This window comes from Lagenorhynchus albirostris, chromosome 16 (genome assembly GCF_949774975.1).
Source record: "Lagenorhynchus albirostris chromosome 16, mLagAlb1.1, whole genome shotgun sequence".
Classification (NCBI taxonomy): domain Eukaryota; kingdom Metazoa; phylum Chordata; class Mammalia; order Artiodactyla; family Delphinidae; genus Lagenorhynchus; species Lagenorhynchus albirostris.
Window position 1 is genome coordinate 57,963,162 of NC_083110.1, and position 17,702 is coordinate 57,980,863.

Consider the following 17,702-nt stretch of genomic DNA (forward strand, 5'->3'; position numbering starts at 1 on the left):
AAAACAAAACTTTTTTATTTAGAGGGGCTGGAATGATTGTATGCTAATTAAAACAGCTAGGTTGTATAACAAATAACTTGAAAATTCCCTATTGATATTCTCCAAGAGTTAGATTCCATTACACGTGACTTGTTCTTTCTTTGGGCCTGGAAAAAATATACACAACTGCTCCCGTTGCGGAGCACTGGCTCCGGACGCGCAGGCTCAGCGGCCATGGCTCACGGGCCTAGCTGCTATGAGGCATGTGGGATCTTCCTGGACCGGGGCACGAACCTGTGTGCCCTGCATCGGCAGGCGGACTCTCAACAACTGAGCCACCAGGGAAGCCCTACACAACTGATTTTTGACGAATAATTTATTCCTCCCTTTCCCATGTTTTGAAATCCTTATGATCCCTCAGTTCCTTCTGGAACAAATTTTCCTCTTCTTCTCCAGCCAGCCCCAGTGAGTTCACCTTTACAGGCTCTGGGACTAGGACAGGAAGTAATGTTTGAATGTTTCTTCACTGGGACCTATACGTTTTTATATACATAGAAAAAGTGTGGCTGAATACACACCAAAGGTGACAAGGGTTAAATCTGGGGACTGGAATTTGTAGGCCAAGTATATTTCTTACTTAAATAGTTTTGTATTCTTTGAAGTGATTTTTAAATTTTTGTAATACAAAACTTTTTTTAAAAATAAGGAAACGGGAAAAAAAAATTGTCATGAAGAACCTAGGTGTAAGACAGGAATAAAGACGCAGACCTACTGGAGAACGGACTTGAGGATATGGGGACGGGGAAGGGTGAGCTGTGACAGGGCGAGAGAGTCATGGACATATACACACTAACAAACGTAGTAAGGTAGATAGCTAGTGGGAAGCAGCCGCATGGCACAGGGATATTGGCTCGGTGCTTTGTGACAGCCTGGAGGGGTGGGATAGGGAGGGTGGGAGGGAGGGAGACGCAAGAGGGAAGACATATGGGAACATATGTATATATATATCTGATTCACTTTGTTATAGAGCAGAAACTAACACACCATTGTAAAGCAATTATACCCCAATAAAGATGTTAAAAAAAAATTTAAAAAAAAGAGGAAACGGGCTTCCCTGGTGGCGCAGTGGTTGAGAGTCCGCCTGCCGATGTAGGGGACACAGGTTCGTGCCTCGGTCCGGGAAGATCCCACATGCCGCGGAGCGGCTGGGCCTGTGAGCCATGGCTGCTGAGCCTGCGCGTCCAGAGCCTGTGCTCCGCAACGGGAGAGGCCACAACAGTGAGAGGCCTGCGTACCGCAAAAAAAAAAAAAAAAAAAAGAAAACAGGAACTTCCCTGGTGACACAGTGGTTAAGACTCTGCACTCCCAATTCAGGGGGCCTGGGTTCCATCCCTGCTCAGGGAACTAGATCCCACAGGCATGCCGCAACCAAGAGTTCGCGTGCCACAACTAAGAAGCCCGTGTGCCACAACAAAGGAGCCCACAAGCTGCAACTAAGGAGCCCGCCTGCTGCAACAGAGACCCGGCACAACCACATAAATAAATAAATATTTAAAAAAAGAAAAAGAAAACAATATGAAGTAGCTTCTAAATGGCAAATGAGTAAATAATAGACATAGTGATGGACTGTGGAAATACAGAGAGGGATCAAGGTTGGCTGGGATAACCAAAAAGTCTTTCCCGGATAAAACAGGGCCTCAGAGATGTTTTGAGGCTAAAGTTTTCCACAAGGCAGGAAAACACCTGTTGTATTTGGAAGATAGCAAGATGATCTGCAGTAGCAGGAAGTAAATTTGGTAATGAGACACGAACGTGGGTTTCTGAGTAGCTCAGAGAGACACCGATAATGCTGTGTTCTAAGATTAAACTCGCGGTAGTGCCGCAGTGTAGCGGGTGAGGCTTAGCTCCTGGAGTGCTGGTGCCCACGAGGGGGTGCTGTTTCAAAACACAGGCCCGCTTGGACTAAGGAGAAAGGAACGTGCAGCAGGTAAAACGTCAGACAAAGAGGGGGTTCTGACAGTTGGACAAATTGGGAAAATAAAAAGATACGCAATAGGTAATTATCCCCTTATTACCTCGCGCTCCCCAGCTAGGTCCCCGCACGCAACACAAAATTATGCATTACAGTATGCCTCTAGCACGTGCCACTCAGGCTCTGCTGAATGCGACTACTACTCCCAGGCAGGCTCCCTCGTGAGGCCAGTGCCCTCTTCCCGTGTGCAAATGGGTATCGCCGCTCAGTCTTCTGGGATTCGTAGTCTTGCAGTGTCTTTCGGGAGTTGTAGTTTCCTTCCTACAATCGGCTGGGCGAGGCGGCGCCGGCGATCAGAGCTGCGCCGGGTGTTCAGGGGCCAAGATGGCGGCGCGCCGGGGACTGAGAGACGGAGTCGCGCCGCTTCTGAGTGGGGGCTCCGGCCCCGACCCTGGCGGTGGAGTGCGCAGCAGCGGTTGGGGGAGTCGGAGCCAAGCGCCGTATGGCACTGTGGGCGCTGTGAGTGGCGGGGAGCAGGTGAGACTGGCGGGCGGCCCGCGGCTGGCAGCAAAGCGGCGTGTGCCGGGCGGTGACACGTGGACGCCACAGGAAAGGGAAGAAGCGTTCGGGAGTCGATGCCGGGTGGCTGCGGAAGACGGATTGGACCGACCGGACCTGGGTCGTTTGCTGGGGGGATGCGGGCAGAGGCGGGTCCTTATGGCCATTCCTCCGGAACGCCGGAGGGGCAGAGCAGGGTGTCGGAAACCTGGCCCCTGTGTGTGGGGGGACTCGGACTTAGAGTAAGACCTCCCTCTAAGGATGCCGAGTGGGGGCTGCCTGTAGCCCAGCGCCGCAGTGCTTTTTCGGAGCCACGTGGGGTGGGGGGAGCGATTTTCCCGGGATAATTTGTCTGCTTCCCCTCCCCCTCTAGGCGGCCCCGGCACCCACGTGGGTTGGGCGGGGGGGAGGAGGCCCTCGGGTCCACGTGGGGGCGGGGAGGGGATGTCCACGTGGCTCCCGCTCCAGGCTGCCGGGCATCTCGTATCGGCGCTGGAGCCGCACTGCCGGGAACTGGGTGTGTCTCAGCCGGTCCCGCCATCTCCGATCGGCGCTGGGGGCCCCAGGCTGGGAAGGAAGGAAGGTAGGGGCTGCTAGAATCAACTTTGCCCAGAGCCTTGGAGGAGTTTTTTTCTTTTTGCTTTGATCCGCGTTGCTTCTCGACAACGGATGGTAAAGGACTTTACAGGTGTGCGGGTAGTCTGTGCCCTGCGGATGGCGGAGTGTGTTGGGGAGGGTAGAGGGCTGAGGTTGAAGGGCTGTGGAGTGGCGGCCTCTTTCCGACCGGCTTGGGGTGGGTTGTGAGGCATGGGCACTGGCGTTTTTGTTGCCTGCAGTCCTGCCTCGTTCGTGATTCAAGGGGCATGGGAGGTTTCAACATTTACATGGCACAGGCTTAAGTAAGGAAAGGGAGTCCTCTCCTTCCCTCACTTTTCCTCAAGCATCGCTTTTGAGGAGGCAGCTGAGGCCTGCTCCTGTGAATTGATACAGACAAATTTGAGATGGTCTGTGTTTAAGCTTCTCTGGAATTTGTGCTGGGGATGGCAAAAGTTGGAGGCGATCTGAGAACTACTCAACACCAGTTGAACGTTTACTAAATGCGGGGGGGACATTCTTTCTGTCATACTCTTTTTTTCCTGGTCTTCAGTTCTCCATACTTAAAAGTGTTATCGTCCCATTCCTCACCAGGGCTTCTTAAAAGTTCCCACCCAGAGTGGAGGTCGGCAAGACTTCGTTTGAACTGTTATCTTGCTTAAGCAATTAAGCTGAGTCCTTGAAAGCTTTTTTTTTTCTTTTTTGGTTTCTAGGTGGGAGTTGGGCTGCAGGTTGCCAGGTAATATCAGTTCTAGCAGACCAATCCAGGCCCTGGGGGTGGGGGGTGGGGAGTGGCTTCTGGGGCTCTACTTGGGAGCTGCCCACCTGCTCTTCCCTTATTTTCTCAGAGGCCATATCTTGTGGGGCTGGTGCTGCCCACCCTTTGGGGGAGAGGCAGGAAGTATCCATGATCCAGCTGTAGTCCAAGTTAGGTAGTCATTTGGGGTTGGAGAGGGTCTTGTGGAGAGATTGTTCACCACAAACACACACAAAGATGAGTATGTGGAAGCTAGTGAATCAGCCAGGAACTTACTGAGGTTCCATTATGTTTAGACATAGGGGGATACTGTGGTAAACCACACATGGTCCCTGTCCTCCAGAATCTTATGTTTTTATCAGATCTTATGTTTTAGACAGACAATAAATAATGATGAGGACAGAGGAAAGTGCAGCATATTATATAATCAGCAGTAGTAATCTACCTTGCAGGGTCTGGGAAGAGACATTTTAAGGTGAGATTGTGGGGGGCGGAGGGGAGGGGGAGCTTTCCTCAGAGGGAACAGTATGTGAAGGCCTTGAGGTGGGAGAGAACATGGCTTATTGGAGAAACCCGTATGGCTGGTGTATACAGAGACAGACAGAGTGGTGAGAGAAGACATGCTGGAGGAGTCTGGTGGGGAATACCAGGACCACTGTAAGCCATTTAAGGACTTTAAACCTAGTGCTAAGAGCGGGAAGATGCCCTTGGAGGGGATTAGAGAGTGTCTCAAGAGGTGATCAAATGTGTATTTTCACGTTTGTAGCTGGTTTTGAACCCTGCAGGGACAAGCCGGATATGGGAAAGCCAGTCGGGAGGTTGTTAAAGTTAAGAGATGCTGGTGGCTGGCACACTCTTAGCCTGGGCTTATCCTCTCCATGATCTTGGTACTCTGGGAGCTGTGCTGTTTGGGGTTTGAGGGAAGGGATGGGTGAGGTCAGGTAAAGAGGGGCTTCTCTGACTGGGGCTCCAGTACCTGCCTGATGGAAGTGGTGATGAGTGGTTCATAAAGCTGGACATTGTCTCGAGATTCTGGCCTAGTAGCTGGGTCAGGTAGGTGGCAGGGCAGGAGATGCAGCCTCTTTGCTCACCTGGGAGTGTTTGCTGAGCGAGGTGCTATTCAGTTGCTAGTTGTAATTACAGGATTGTGAAGGCTTGGGAGGAGTTAGTGCCTAAAACCTGCCACCTTTTACTTCATCTCTGGGCCTGGCCTCCTAAAGTGTCCCTATCTATCCTTTTCTCTCGTTGGGCATTGTTACTCTTCAGCTTGATTAGGAGGGTGGGGGGGTGCAGTCACACCTGTTGCTTTTTTTTTATTTTGGAAGAGGTACAGAGTTTCCCTTTGCTGCCAAAGGAGAGGTAAGACTGGCTTGTCCGTGTTTGTTCCTGTTCTCTGGCCTTTGCATCATCTATAATTTCGTATAGTGGAGATACCCCTGCCTCTGGCCTTGCCAGCCCTTCTAGCCACTTCTGGCCCTGCCCACGCCCACACTCTTGACAGGCCTGGGCGGATGGCTCCCTGCCTGACAAGGCTGAAGATGTTAGTTCTCAGGGAAGAGGTGGAGTGGGGCGGGGCTTTTCCGTCCACAGAATCAAGCTTTCTCTTCTTTTGCTCTAACCTGGTTGGGGTAGGGAAGAGACTTGTCCCTTGGGACTACCTTTGAGAGGTTGGGTGGCACACTGTAGAGCCTTCAAAATAGAAGTTCGAAATAAGTGTGACTGTCAGCTGTGTATACTGTGATGCACTGTGCCAGGCATGGTGGGTGACCAGGAAGTATAAGCACAGTTTAAACCCTTCCAAGAGCCAAGAAAGATATAAGCTAATAGAATACAAAGGGTTATTTGCCCCAAAGGAACTTGGAATATAGTTTTAGTAATGATGCAAGGAATGTCATGGGGTAGGGAAGTGGGTAGGATGTGATTGCCAGAGAAGTGAGCGGTACAGGAACACGTATGAATTCGGGGTGTGAGGAGAGATGCGTTGGGGAGGGCTGAGGTGTCTTCTTGAGAAGGTGGGATTTGAGCTAAGCAGAGACGAGAGGCCTAAGTGGGATTTGAGGGAGGTAAGGTGGTTGTAATTGGAATTGCCTGCTTACTGACCTCCTCTCCTTTGGTGTGCCCCTGAGAGTGTCTGTCTTCATCACTGCCAGCAGATAACTCTTCTCAACAATCTTGGTCTTTTTGATGTTTTTATTCCCCAGTTTATCAATCTTGTGTGGTTCCAAGTGTTTCTGGATGGAGTCTAAACTTTTTTTTTCCCAGAAGGTTCTTGAACACTGCCATCTGGTTGTGGCTGTGGCTCATAGTTTGTACTTCTCTCTGCCCAGCAAGTCCAGAGTGTGTTGGGGCTCCTGCTGAGTCTGAGGCCATTGGTGGAGGGCTCGGTACCTGGTTTACAGAGTGTGTAAATCAGCTGCCCCCGAGGGCCCATGCCCTGCAGCCTTCACTGTGCCTTCCTGACCTTATTCCCTTTTGCCCCAGGTGCTGCTGCATGAGGAGGGGGATGATTCTGGCTTTGTCAGTCTATCTCGGCTGGGCCCCTGTTTGAGGGACAAGGACTTAGAGATGGAGGAGCTGATACTGCAGGATGGGACACTGCTGGGGACCATGCACAGCTATATGGATGCCTCCCTCATCTCCCTCATTGAAGATTTTGGTGGCCTTGGAGAGGTGAGCTGGGGCTGAGCTTGGAGGTCTTCAGGCAGGAGCTTTGGCTCAGTGGCTCTGTTCTCCTAGCACCTTGGTTCCTAGATACTCAACCTGAGTCCTTGAAGTGTGTTTTTGTTTCTCAGTGAGAGTTGGGCTACATCCCATGTAAGAGGATGCCCTGGCAGACTTGGATTATCATCCAAAGCCTTTCACCCTGCCTGGGCCCCTGACTTATATGTTCAGAGGGTTCTGGTCTGTGTTTTGAGTCCAATTCCAGCTTAGCCAAGGGTTGTCTGCTGAGCATCCCACATCTTACCTGAGCGTGTAGGGAGTATGAAACATAAGTTCAAGACTCAGTTTTGACAGGTCTCTGTTGACACTAGAGAGATGGTGGATGGTAGTAAATGAGATTGGAACCCATGCCTCCTGGTACTAACATCTCTCTCTGGCAAATTGAGCTGAACTGAGCCTGGGAGAGGGATTCTCTTGGCATCCAGTCCTTCTCAGTGGCCTGGTAGGTCATAGGGATGGTGGTGGGACCTTCCTGTTGTCTTTCCTGAGCAGAGCAGGTTATCTCTGGAGGACCAGAATGAAGTGTCACTGCTCACAGCTCTAACAGAGATCTTGGACAATGCAGATTCCGAGAACCTGTCTCCATTTGACAGCATTCCTGACTCAGAGCTGCTTGTGTCACCTCGGGAGGGCTCCTCTGTAAGTGTGGGATATGGGGAAGGGGGTGTGTGGTTGGTGCAAAGGTTAGAACCACATCCACGAGCCTACTCATAAAGTTCTGAAGCACAAACACATTTCAGGTCTTTTTCTCCCTTTTAGCTGCACAGGCTGCTCAGCCTCTCTCGGACACCCCCAGAACGTGACCTCATCACCCCGACTGACCCATTGGGGCCCAGCACAGGCAGTAGTAGAGTGAGTGGGGTAAGCCTGACCTAGGGAGCCTCATGGACTCCCAATGGGGAGGAATATATGGGGACATGTCTGGAAAAAGATATTCCTGGAGAAAACTCCTATGTCTTATCTTCTCTCCTGTAGGTTGAGATGTCTCTCACAGATCCTCCTTGGGACTTCTCTCCACCCTCTTTCTTGGAGACCTCCTCCCCCAAGCTTCCTAGCTGGAGACCCCCAAGGTCAAGACCCCGCTGGGGCCAGTCCCCACCTCCCCAGCAGCGTAGTGATGGGGAAGAAGAGGAGGAGGTGGCCGGCTTCAGCAGCGAGATGCTTGCTGGGGAGCTCAACAACTCTGTGAGCAGCATCGCAGACTTCCCCATGCACCTGGCCTGTCCCGAGGAGGAAGATAAAACAGCAGTAGCAGCAGAGATGGCAGTGCAGGCAGCTGGCGATGAGAGCATCTCCTCCCTGAGTGAGCTGGTGCGGGCCATGCACCCGTACTGCCTGCCTAACCTCACCCACCTGACGGCACTTGAGGATGAGCTTCAAGAGCAGCCAGGTGATTTGACACTGCCTGAGGATTGTGTGGTGCTGGAAATTGTGGGCCAGGCGGCCACAGCTGGCAACGACCTGGAGATCCCAGTTGTGGTGCGACAGATCCCTACTGGACCCCAGCCTGTCCTCCTGGATAACTCGCTAGAGGCCAGTGCGGCCTTGCAGCTGCTCATGCCTACACTAGAGGCAGAGACAGAGGCTGCTGTGCCCAGGGAAGCCCTCTGCCCTGAGAAAGAGGGGTTGTCACTGGACTCAAAGGAAAAGCTGGAGTCAGCCTGCTTGTTGGAGCCCAGGGAGGTCATGGAGCCAATGGCACCCAAGGGCCCTCAGAACCCACCAGCCAACACAATGCTAAGTTCCCAGAGAGCTCGAAAGGGCAGGAAGAAGAAGAGCAAGGAGCAGCCAGCTGCCTGTGCAGAAGGCTATGCCAGGAGGCTGAGGTCAGCCTCTCGTGGGCAGTCTACAGCAGTTACAGAGCTGACCTCTCAGGGAGGCAGCTTGCCTCAGGAGGACCTTCAAAGAGAGGTTGTGCCTCCCCGTGGTAGAGGGAAGCCCCAGGCTTGGGCTCGGGCCTGGGCAGCTGCCTTGGAGAAGCCTGGCTCTGGGAACTTGGAGAGTAGTGCTGGACAAGCTAGTCCTGCTAAAGAAGGTCCTCTAGACCTCTACCCCAGCCTGGTTGACCCCATCCAAGCCAACCCTGTTTCAACCCATCTCTCACTGGTTGACTCTGAAGCTGACCCCATGCCACTTGACTCTGTTGAAGCTGATCCCACTGCGGTTGACCCTGATCCCACTGCAGTTGACCCTGATCCCACTGTGGCTGACCCTGTACCTGTTGACCCTAAACTGGTTGACCGTGCTTTAGCGAACTCAGAGCTGGTTGACCCTCTCCCAGCTGACCCAGTGCTGATTGACCCAGTTCTGGCTGACTCAGCAGCAGTAGACCGTGCAGTGGTTGTTCCCATCTCAGATGACTTGCCTTCAGTTGACCCTATCCTAGCCAAGCCAGTACAAGTTGACTCTCTTCCCAATGACCTGGCTCCAGTTGACCCTGTACTAGTTAAGTCTAGGCCAACTGATCCCAGACGTGGCGCAGTGTCATCAGCCCAGGGGAGTCCAGCCCCCCAGCTCCTCCTGGAAGCAGAGTCCTCAGACCCCCCAAAGGCCATCAATCCTGAAGTCAAGGAGGTCATGGGTCCTCTGAAGGGGGAAACTGGTACTAGTGCAACAGCCCAGGAAGCCAGGCCTCGGCCTCTTAGCCTATCTGAGTACCGGCGACGAAGGCAGCAGCGCCAAGCAGAGGCAGAAGAGAGGAACCCCCATCCCCCAGCTGGGAAGTGGCCCAGCCTCCCAGAAACTCCCACAGGGCTGGCAGACATCCCTTGTCTTGTCCCACCAGCCACAGCCAAGAAGACAATTCTGCAGAGAAGCCCTGAGGCTCCTTCTGAGGCTTGCTTTGCTCCTATGGGTCCCAGCCCTGCCTCTCCTAGTCCTGAGCCACCTGCAAGCAAACCTGTGGCCTCAACTCCCACTGAGCAGGTGCCATCCCAAGAGATGCTACTGCCAGCAAGACCTCCACCTCCTGCTGTGCAGTCCATGCCCCCCACAATGCCCACTGCCCTACCTTTTCCCACGGGTGGGCTGGGCATGACCCCCATGCTGCCCCTTCCCACAAATGGGCAAAGTGTCCCCAGTCTGCCCCCACCACCCTTGCAGCCTCCTAGTGTTCCGATGTCTGTGGGGCCAGTGCCACCTGATCCCTTTACTCACTATGCCCCTGTGCCACCCTGGCCTTGTTATCCCCCCTTGTCCCCTTCTGGCTATCCTTGCTTGCCCCCTCCTCCGACGGTGCCCCTAGTGTCTGGTACTCCAGGTGCCTATGCTGTGCCCTCCACTTGCAATGTGCCTTGGGTACCTCCTCCTGCCCCAGTCCCACCTTATAGCTCCAGCTGTACCTATGGGCCCTTGGGATGGGGCCCAGGGCTGCAACACCCTCCATTCTGGCCTGCTGTTCCCCCACCTCCTTTGCCTCTAACCTCTGTTGGAAGAGCTGTTCCCTCACCCAAGGTGGAGCCCAGTGGCATCCCACCTGGCCCTCCTGATAGTGTACTGACTGTGCCGATGGCTCCTCCCCTCAGTATTGGGGCAGCTGGTCAGGGAGCTCCACAGATAGAGCCCACCAAGGTGGAGGTCAAGCCAGTGCCTGCATCTCCCCATCTGAAACACAAGGTGTCCTCCCCGGTGCACAGCCCTCGGATCAAGGCTCCACCGTGTCTGCCTGCTGAGAGTGTGGCTGTTGAGGAGCTTGCATCAGAGAGGCTAAAGCCTGAGCCCCAGGAAGCTAGGCCCAGGGAGAAGGCACCCTCTCCTGTTGCCAAGGCTGTTCCCACATCTGCACCAAGGCAGAGCACTACCACCAAGCTGCCTGCTGTCCACCCAGCGCGTCTAAGGACACTGTCCTTTCTGCCTACCCCACGTACCCAGGGTCCTGAGGATGTGGTACAGGCTTTCATCAGTGAGATTGGTGAGTGCCACACAGTTCTGTTGGTGTGAAGAATGGCATGGGGGTTGTGTGAGGAGTGTCCTCCATAAAACAGGATAAACTACCTTGATGGGGCTGGCCTTTGTTGGATTTCTTTGGAGAGTTCTTGAGAGGTAGAAGTCTGGGTTGGTTTGATTCTTTCTGCTTTGTGTTGCTGCCTTGGTTTACTTAGTACAGTGAGCATGGGGAGCCTAGGGAAGAAGTGAGGTGATTTGGGACTTCTGGGACCTGTGTACTCAGTTGATAGGGGCTGTGTTGTATGCTTCCACAGGAATTGAGGCATCGGACCTGTCCAGTCTGCTGGAGCAATTTGAGAAATCAGAAGGTGAGGAAACCTGGGTAGCTTTGCTCCAACCCTTTTTTGTTGATGTTTCCTTTGGGCCTAGCCCTGTAGTTGCTTAAACTGAGGGGAAGGAGAAGGGGAGTCTCAGCCACTAGAGTAGCCCTCTAATTGGAATGGGAGGACAAGATTTACCTGTGACACAATCTAAGCCAGGGAGAGCGGTGGGTACAGCATGGCAAGAACTATAAAGAGTAGATGGATGGGGAGATTCAAGTGTGTTGGGTTATTTGGGGAGGTAGCTCTCCAGGTGAGCCTTGGAAGACAGGAATTCAGAGACTGATGAGTAAAGGCAGAGGTATAGGAAAGATCGCATGTATTTGAAAGGCAATGGATAGCTCAGCTTCTCAGTACAAGGCATGGATCTAGGTGCTGTGGGAGATATTATGTCCTGTTCTCAGATGAGCTTATGGTCTGACTGGGGAGAAGAATTTGCAGAAATGACTGCTGAATTGGTAACAGGTATCGGTAGTACAAGGCAAAATAGAAAATATAAGTGTAGATCAAGAGTAGGTTATAAGACTAGGAAGTTAGTTAGGTGGGTTATGTGGAGCCTGGAATGCTAGGCTTAGAAGTTTGGACTCCCCAGATTCAGTGGGGAGTGTGCTTGTTTCTGAGCAGAGAAGAGACATGATTAAAAATATACCTGGGTACCCACTGGAGGAGAATGGATCTCTCTGGGGAGACCCAAATGGAGTACGTAGGCAAAATGGATTTTCCTCCTTTGGGTCTCAGAGCCAGCCCTTCTGCACCTCCTCAGTATGGAACATCTGGTTGGGCTTTTAACTAGTATGGTTTCTTTGCAGCCAAAAAGGAGTGCCCTCCCCCGGCTCCTGCTGACAGCCTGGCTGTAGGAAACTCAGGGTAAGTATGGGGACATGAGTGAGTTACCCTACCAGCTGTTGGTCAGCAGCCGGCCGGTACTCCAGGACTGTCAACTGGATGCCTCTGTTACAGGGACATTTAGTCCGCTCTAGTCTTTCCCTGTTCCCCACCCCCGGTTCAGCCCATCACTACAGCGTACTGTCTTGAGTGGTGAAGGAGGAGGATATATATGTACCATTTTCTGGCTTATTCCAGTCTGGGGTTCCAAATGGTGATGCCTTTTATTTTCTGGCAACTCGTGCTTTTGGGGATTTCTTTCCTTTATTTAACAGGCGTTAAGGTTGCTCAGCACTGGTAATGGTGTAAGAAAAAGCGGGGGAGGATATTCATGGCTAGGGCTCCCCTGACTCCTTGGAGGGCACAGGCATCCTGGACCTCCTTGTTCCCCATTCTTCCAGCACCAAGAGGCCTTTTTTTTTTTTCATGTTCACAATACCCCATCCTGTTTTGCCAAGCATATTTTCCTCCACATTGATTTTGGGTTGGTTTGAGCCGGGTACGAGAGGCTCCTGGCTTGGAGGAGGTGGGGGGTATTCAAGGTCATCCAGGAATTGGGCAGAGCTGAATTGAGACCCAACCTACATAAAGTTCAGTCACTAAGACCCCTTTTGTGCTGGAGGAGAATGATTGGGGCAGTTTGTGCCCCCCATTCCTCTCTGCACGCACCCCTCTCCCATTGCTTTGTGAGCAAAGCAGATGTACAAGATGTTGAGGAGGCAATGAACCAGGCTTTCCCTTTTCCCCCCGCCAGCAGCGTTGACACTCCCCAGGAGAAGAGGCCCCTAGACCGGTTACAAGCCCCAGAACTGGCCAACGTGGCAGGTGGGTTCAGGGTGGGGAACTCTGCCTTTGATTAGTTTATGCAGCAAATGTTTTTAGAGCCTGCTCTGCACCAAGTGTGTGTAGGTGTTGGGGATACAGAGATCTGATCCTCGTCCTTGAGGTTCTCACAGTCCAGGGGGCAGATGTCAGATGTGTAAACAAATGAGCATGTTGAGTATCAGATGTTGTGTGTTAAAGAAGCCTGTGTGGCTTATAGTGGGGTCTGAAGAGGGACAGTCAGGGTAGGGTTATATAGAAGGTAATCCTCAAAGTGGAGGCTTGAGAAAATCGCTGATACCAATCAGGTAGGTTTATGGGCATTCTAGGTAGATGGAATGGTTTGAGTGAGCTGGAGAAGCAAAGCCAGCCCGGTATGTTTTGGGAAATTGTGAGTGGTTCATTTTGGCTGGAGTGTAGTGGTTGATCAGGGTGCTGGGCAGAGCTAAAGGAAGAGAGAAAGCTGGAGTGGAAAGCAGGAGGTCAGGTTATGGGAACTTTGACTGCCATGTTAAGCTGGTTGGACTTTATACTGTACAGTGAAGAAGCAATTGTAAAAACGTTACCAGTTTGGTTTTTGGGTGCTCCCACCAGCAGGAATGTAGAAGACAGGTGGACAGGTGTGATGCCCGAGGTAGGAGGTTATTAGGAGACAATTACATGAGTTCAGGCAAGATGCAGCCCAGAAGTCAGGCAGTTCTGAGGACAGGGGGTGAGTCTAAGAATGAAGAGGTAGGACAGACAGGACCTGGCCACCAGCTAGGTTTGGGCAGTGAGAGGTTGAACAGTTCAGGAGGACCAAAGCTGGTTGGGTGTCTACTGCTGGTCTCCAAGATGGGGAACTCAGGGGAAGGAGCAGTTTTAACAGTGGGAGAAGTTGGGCTGTTGATCATTGTTAGTATACTCTGTGAGATGAAGTGGGGATCCCTGGAGCCTATATTCACAGTGTTTAGAAGTGTAGAATCGGATCTCATCCTGCTATCTCCATCCTCCCTCCCCTCACAGGGCTCACCCCTCCAGCTACCCCTCCCCATCAGTTATGGAAGCCCCTGGCTGCTGTCTCACTGCTGGCCAAAGCCAAATCTCCTAAGTCCACCGCCCAGGAGGGAACCCTGAAGCCTGAAGGAGTTACAGAGGCCAAACATCCAGCTGCAGCCTGCCTCCAAGAAGGGGTCCATGGCCCTAGTCCAGTCCATGTGGGCTCTGGGGACCATGACTATTGTGTCCGGAGCAGGACCCCCCCAAAAAAGACGCCTGCCCTAGTCATTCCAGAGGTGGGCTCCCGATGGAATGTCAAACGCCATCAGGATATCACCATCAAACCTGTCTTGTCCCTGGGCCCAGCCACCCCGCTGCCCCCATGCACAGCTGCCTCCCAGAAGCCACTTGATCACAGGACTAGCAATGATCAGGCAGATCCCCCAGCCCCTTGCCTTGCCCCATCCACCTTGCTGTCCCCTGAGGCCTCACCCTGCCGGAATGACACGAACACTAGGACTCTCCCTGATCCCTCAGCCAAGCAGCAGTCAATGCGCTGTTATCGAAAAGCCTGCAGGTCAGCCAGCCCCCCAAGCCGGGGCTGGCAAGGCCGCCGTGGCCGCAGCAACCGTTCTGTCAGCTCTGGGTCCAACCAGACCAGCGAAGCATCTTCCTCCTCATCCTCATCGTCGTCTTCCTCATCCCGGTCCCGGTCCCGGTCCCTCTCCCCCCCACACAAGAGGTGGCGAAGGTGAGCTCTGATGGCCTGTTAGGTTCTCTCCACTTTGGAATTTCTCTCCTCTGGTTTACTCTGAAAGCTTTAGCACATCGATACTTTCAGGCAGTAAGGCTTCTATTTCTGTCTTTGGCTTTTGTCTTCTCCCCCTTTACTGGATTCGAAGGAGGCAAGCTCTGAGAAGATAGCTTCTATCCCCTGTTGGAGATTGGGATATCTCTGAGGTCTCCTCCTTCCTGGAGACCTGCCTTGGGGAGACAATTAGGGTTTGATCTTGACCACGTTGATTCCTTTGCATACTGTATCAGTCCTTATTTCTGCTATTTTCCCGGTAGTATGTGGGATGGTGGTCTAGTGGGTTGTTAATGGCAAACAGTCCTTCCTTTAATCATCTGTTGAGGAAACAGTCTGGGACAGTTCCTTTGAGTGTCACTGTGGCCTCAGCTATTTTCTGGCAGTACCTTTTTCTCAGTAATAGACCCAAATTTTTCCACTTAATCAATGAAGAATTCTTGGTTTTTGATGGTGAAGCTTATCTTCAGAAATGTCCCCTACTACAGGTCTAGCACATCCCCTAAATGCCGTGTTCATAGTACTCCTATGAGACATATGAGGGGAGCAGGATCCCAGAGACCCAGGCCTGCCCCCCTCCCCACCCGCAGCTAATTGTAAGACCTAGGGCCCAGCCTTTTATCTCCGAGTCTCCGTTATTTTTATTCTTTCTGATTTGTTAAATATTTTTCTATTTTTAATTGCATAATTGAAAATAAATATGATCTGTGCCCAAATACTCTAGAACATCTAAAGTTCATGAGGTTCTCAGTTTGGTCATCTGCGAAGAGTTCTTCTAGATCTCCTCTGCTCTGCTTTGCCTTTGGTCCTGAGCTTCCTGACAGGGAGGCAGGGCTGGGGCCAAGGTGAGGTAAGTAGAATATACCTGCACTGCTCCCAGCATTCCTGTGTGCCCCTTTGTTCTCCAGGTCCAGTTGCAGTTCCTCTGGACGTTCCCGAAGATGCTCTTCCTCTTCCTCCTCCTCATCTTCCTCCTCGTCTTCCTCATCCTCATCATCTAGTTCCCGAAGTCGGTCCCGCTCTCCATCTCCTCGCCGGAGAAGTGACAGGAGGCGGCGGTGAGCGTGTTTTCAGGGAGTCGGTGCATCTGGGGTGCAGGTGCCTAAGAGTTCTGAGACTTGAGCTGCGTAATGTCTGGGGCACTGATGGCACCTTCTTCTCTTGTCAGGTACAGTTCTTATCGTTCACACGACCATTACCAAAGGCAGAGAGTTCTGCAGAAGGAGCGTGCAATAGTGAGTAGAGGAACAGCTCCTGGGAGGAGAGGGCTTGTCCCTGAGCCATGATATGAGCTCAGAGAGCCGTCTGCAGCTATGGCCTTGGCTCATAGTGTGTCAATTTTCCTTGACCTAACATAGGAAGAGAGAAGAGTGGTCTTCATTGGGAAGATACCTGGTCGCATGACTAGGTCAGAGCTGAAACAGAGGTTCTCTGTTTTCGGAGAGATTGAGGAGTGCACCATCCACTTCCGTGTCCAAGGGTGAGGTTGGGCCCTAAGGTCAGGATGTCCTGTCTCATTATCTATCTTGATGCTTCTTTGTTTCTCCCCCCTTGCTCTGGTGTCCTAGGCAATATAGGCACCTTCATTTCTACAGTTAGAGGGTTGGCAATTTGGGGAATGAGAAGAACCACCCCAGTCCATTACTGTACCCTGGCGAGCTGTCTCTTCTCCATGGCATGTGCCCAAATAGCCATGTCAGCCTCTGTCTCACCCTCCCCACCAGTGACAACTATGGCTTCGTCACTTATCGCTATGCTGAGGAGGCATTTGCAGCCATTGAGAGTGGCCACAAGCTGAGGCAAGCAGATGAACAGCCCTTTGATCTCTGCTTTGGGGGCCGCAGGCAGTTCTGCAAGAGAAGCTATTCTGATCTTGGTGAGTGGAGGGAGGCCCTGAGCCTTTGGTATCATCTCCTCCCTCAAAAGGTCCCCAGGCTTTTGAGAGGGGCGCTAGCTAGGCAGACTTGTCTTCCTCTGACACGTGAAGAGCCTAAGGGGTGGGATGAGAGGAGAAATGGGTGCTCACCTGTCTTTTGACTTAATATCCAGGTGATTTTAGCTCCATCCATTATAGACATGAGAGGTAGCTGGCCATTTGAGGACGCTGTGGTTGGGAGGTGTACTCAGAGACCTTGATGTTTGTCTCTCTTTACCTTTATAGACTCCAATCGGGAAGACTTTGACCCTGCTCCTGTAAAGAGCAAATTTGATTCTCTTGACTTTGACACATTGTTGAAACAGGCCCAGAAGAACCTCAGGAGGTAACCCTGGGCCCTTCTCCCCCACCCCCTTTTCTTTGGAGGTGCCCAACCTCCTCCATTCCCTCCCCCAGTCTAGGGGAGACAGCTGCTAGTGAGGAGATGACTGTTTTATAAAGAAATGGAAAAAAGTGAAATAAAAATGTGTTAAATCAGATTTTTTTAAAGTGGTATTTGTTTTTTATAATAGGCATTGAAACACATTAACTTGCATTCCTATGTAAGAAGGATGGGGTTGAGGGGTTCCCCCAGTGTTTGGAAAATCAAAGTCACTATGCAGACTAATAAACATGAACTAGAGGGAACTGCCAAGTGCTGTTGTGCTTCTTTCTGTGGTGGTAGTGCCAGACAAGTCACTTTTCCTCTCTGAACACAACAGGGACATGCTTACCTCCATTTAATTCCTAGGACCCCTCTTTGGTCAGGTGTAGAATCCTGACCACTTGAAACTGCTCCTCAAGAGTGTTGTAAGTGAAATCAGTCATCTAGGAGTGCCTCTCAAACTTTAAAAGAGCAGTTGAATCATCTGGAGATCTTTTAAAAATGCAGATTCTGACTTCTGGGATGGGGCCTGAGATTCTGCATTTCCAACAAAGGTGGTGCTACTGGTCCAGGAAGGAATTTTAATATCAAGGACCCAGAGGACGCTCACACTGTTGCAAATAATGGTTTTTGAAACCGAGACTTGTGTGTATGTGGACCATAATAGCTTGAGCACAATGCTTGGCATTCAGCAGGTTCTCAGATGTTTAAAGAATGCATGCAGGTGGATAGACCTTTGGGGAAGAGGGAGTTGTAGGAATTATATACCAAGGACAGGGGAATGCCTGAGAAAGGCAAAGGAGAGGTGTGTCCCTTGAGAAAGTGGATCCTTACCTCCCTGAGGGGCATGAATGGGAAATAGTCAAGGGGTAGTGCATAGGACTGAAGGGATTGCTGTTTGCTAATATGAACTGACATAAGATAGAACTTGGAATTAACTTGGCAGGCCTGAGCATTGATTGATAAATTTGAGTACTCATGACAAAAGGAGAGGCAGCTGAGGGGTTTTCTAGTTTTTCCACAGGGAGGGTTCATAGTGTGGGCTGTCCCCAGGAGGTAGAAG

At 51.7% G+C, this 17,702-nt stretch overlaps 1 protein-coding gene and 1 non-coding gene across 8 annotated transcripts; one reads left to right on the forward strand and one right to left on the reverse strand.

The window, feature by feature from the left end:
* Positions 1-391: 391 nt before the first annotated feature.
* On the reverse strand, positions 392-511 carry LOC132507689 (small nucleolar RNA SNORD22). Its single transcript, XR_009536262.1, has one exon. It is a non-coding gene; the product is annotated as a small nucleolar RNA SNORD22 (small nucleolar RNA).
* A 1,785-nt stretch (positions 512-2,296) lies between these two features.
* On the forward strand, positions 2,297-16,752 carry PPRC1 (PPARG related coactivator 1). 7 transcript variants are annotated; one of them, XM_060125565.1, is made up of 14 exons: positions 2,298-2,488; positions 6,342-6,530; positions 7,074-7,220; positions 7,341-7,442; positions 7,557-10,491; positions 10,781-10,834; positions 11,656-11,713; positions 12,486-12,556; positions 13,559-14,282; positions 15,248-15,397; positions 15,508-15,574; positions 15,698-15,819; positions 16,064-16,215; positions 16,501-16,752. In XM_060125565.1, exons 1-14 carry the CDS (start codon positions 2,336-2,338, stop codon positions 16,602-16,604), a joined length of 5,028 nt encoding a protein of 1,675 aa, XP_059981548.1. In that variant the 5' UTR covers positions 2,298-2,335; the 3' UTR covers positions 16,605-16,752. The 7 variants fall into 7 exon arrangements, with proteins under 7 accessions (XP_059981552.1, XP_059981548.1, XP_059981551.1 ...); XM_060125564.1 differs by lacking the exon at positions 2,298-2,488 and adding an exon at positions 2,568-2,751; XM_060125566.1 differs by lacking the exon at positions 2,298-2,488 and adding an exon at positions 2,999-3,197.
* The last annotated feature ends 950 nt before the right edge of the window (positions 16,753-17,702 follow it).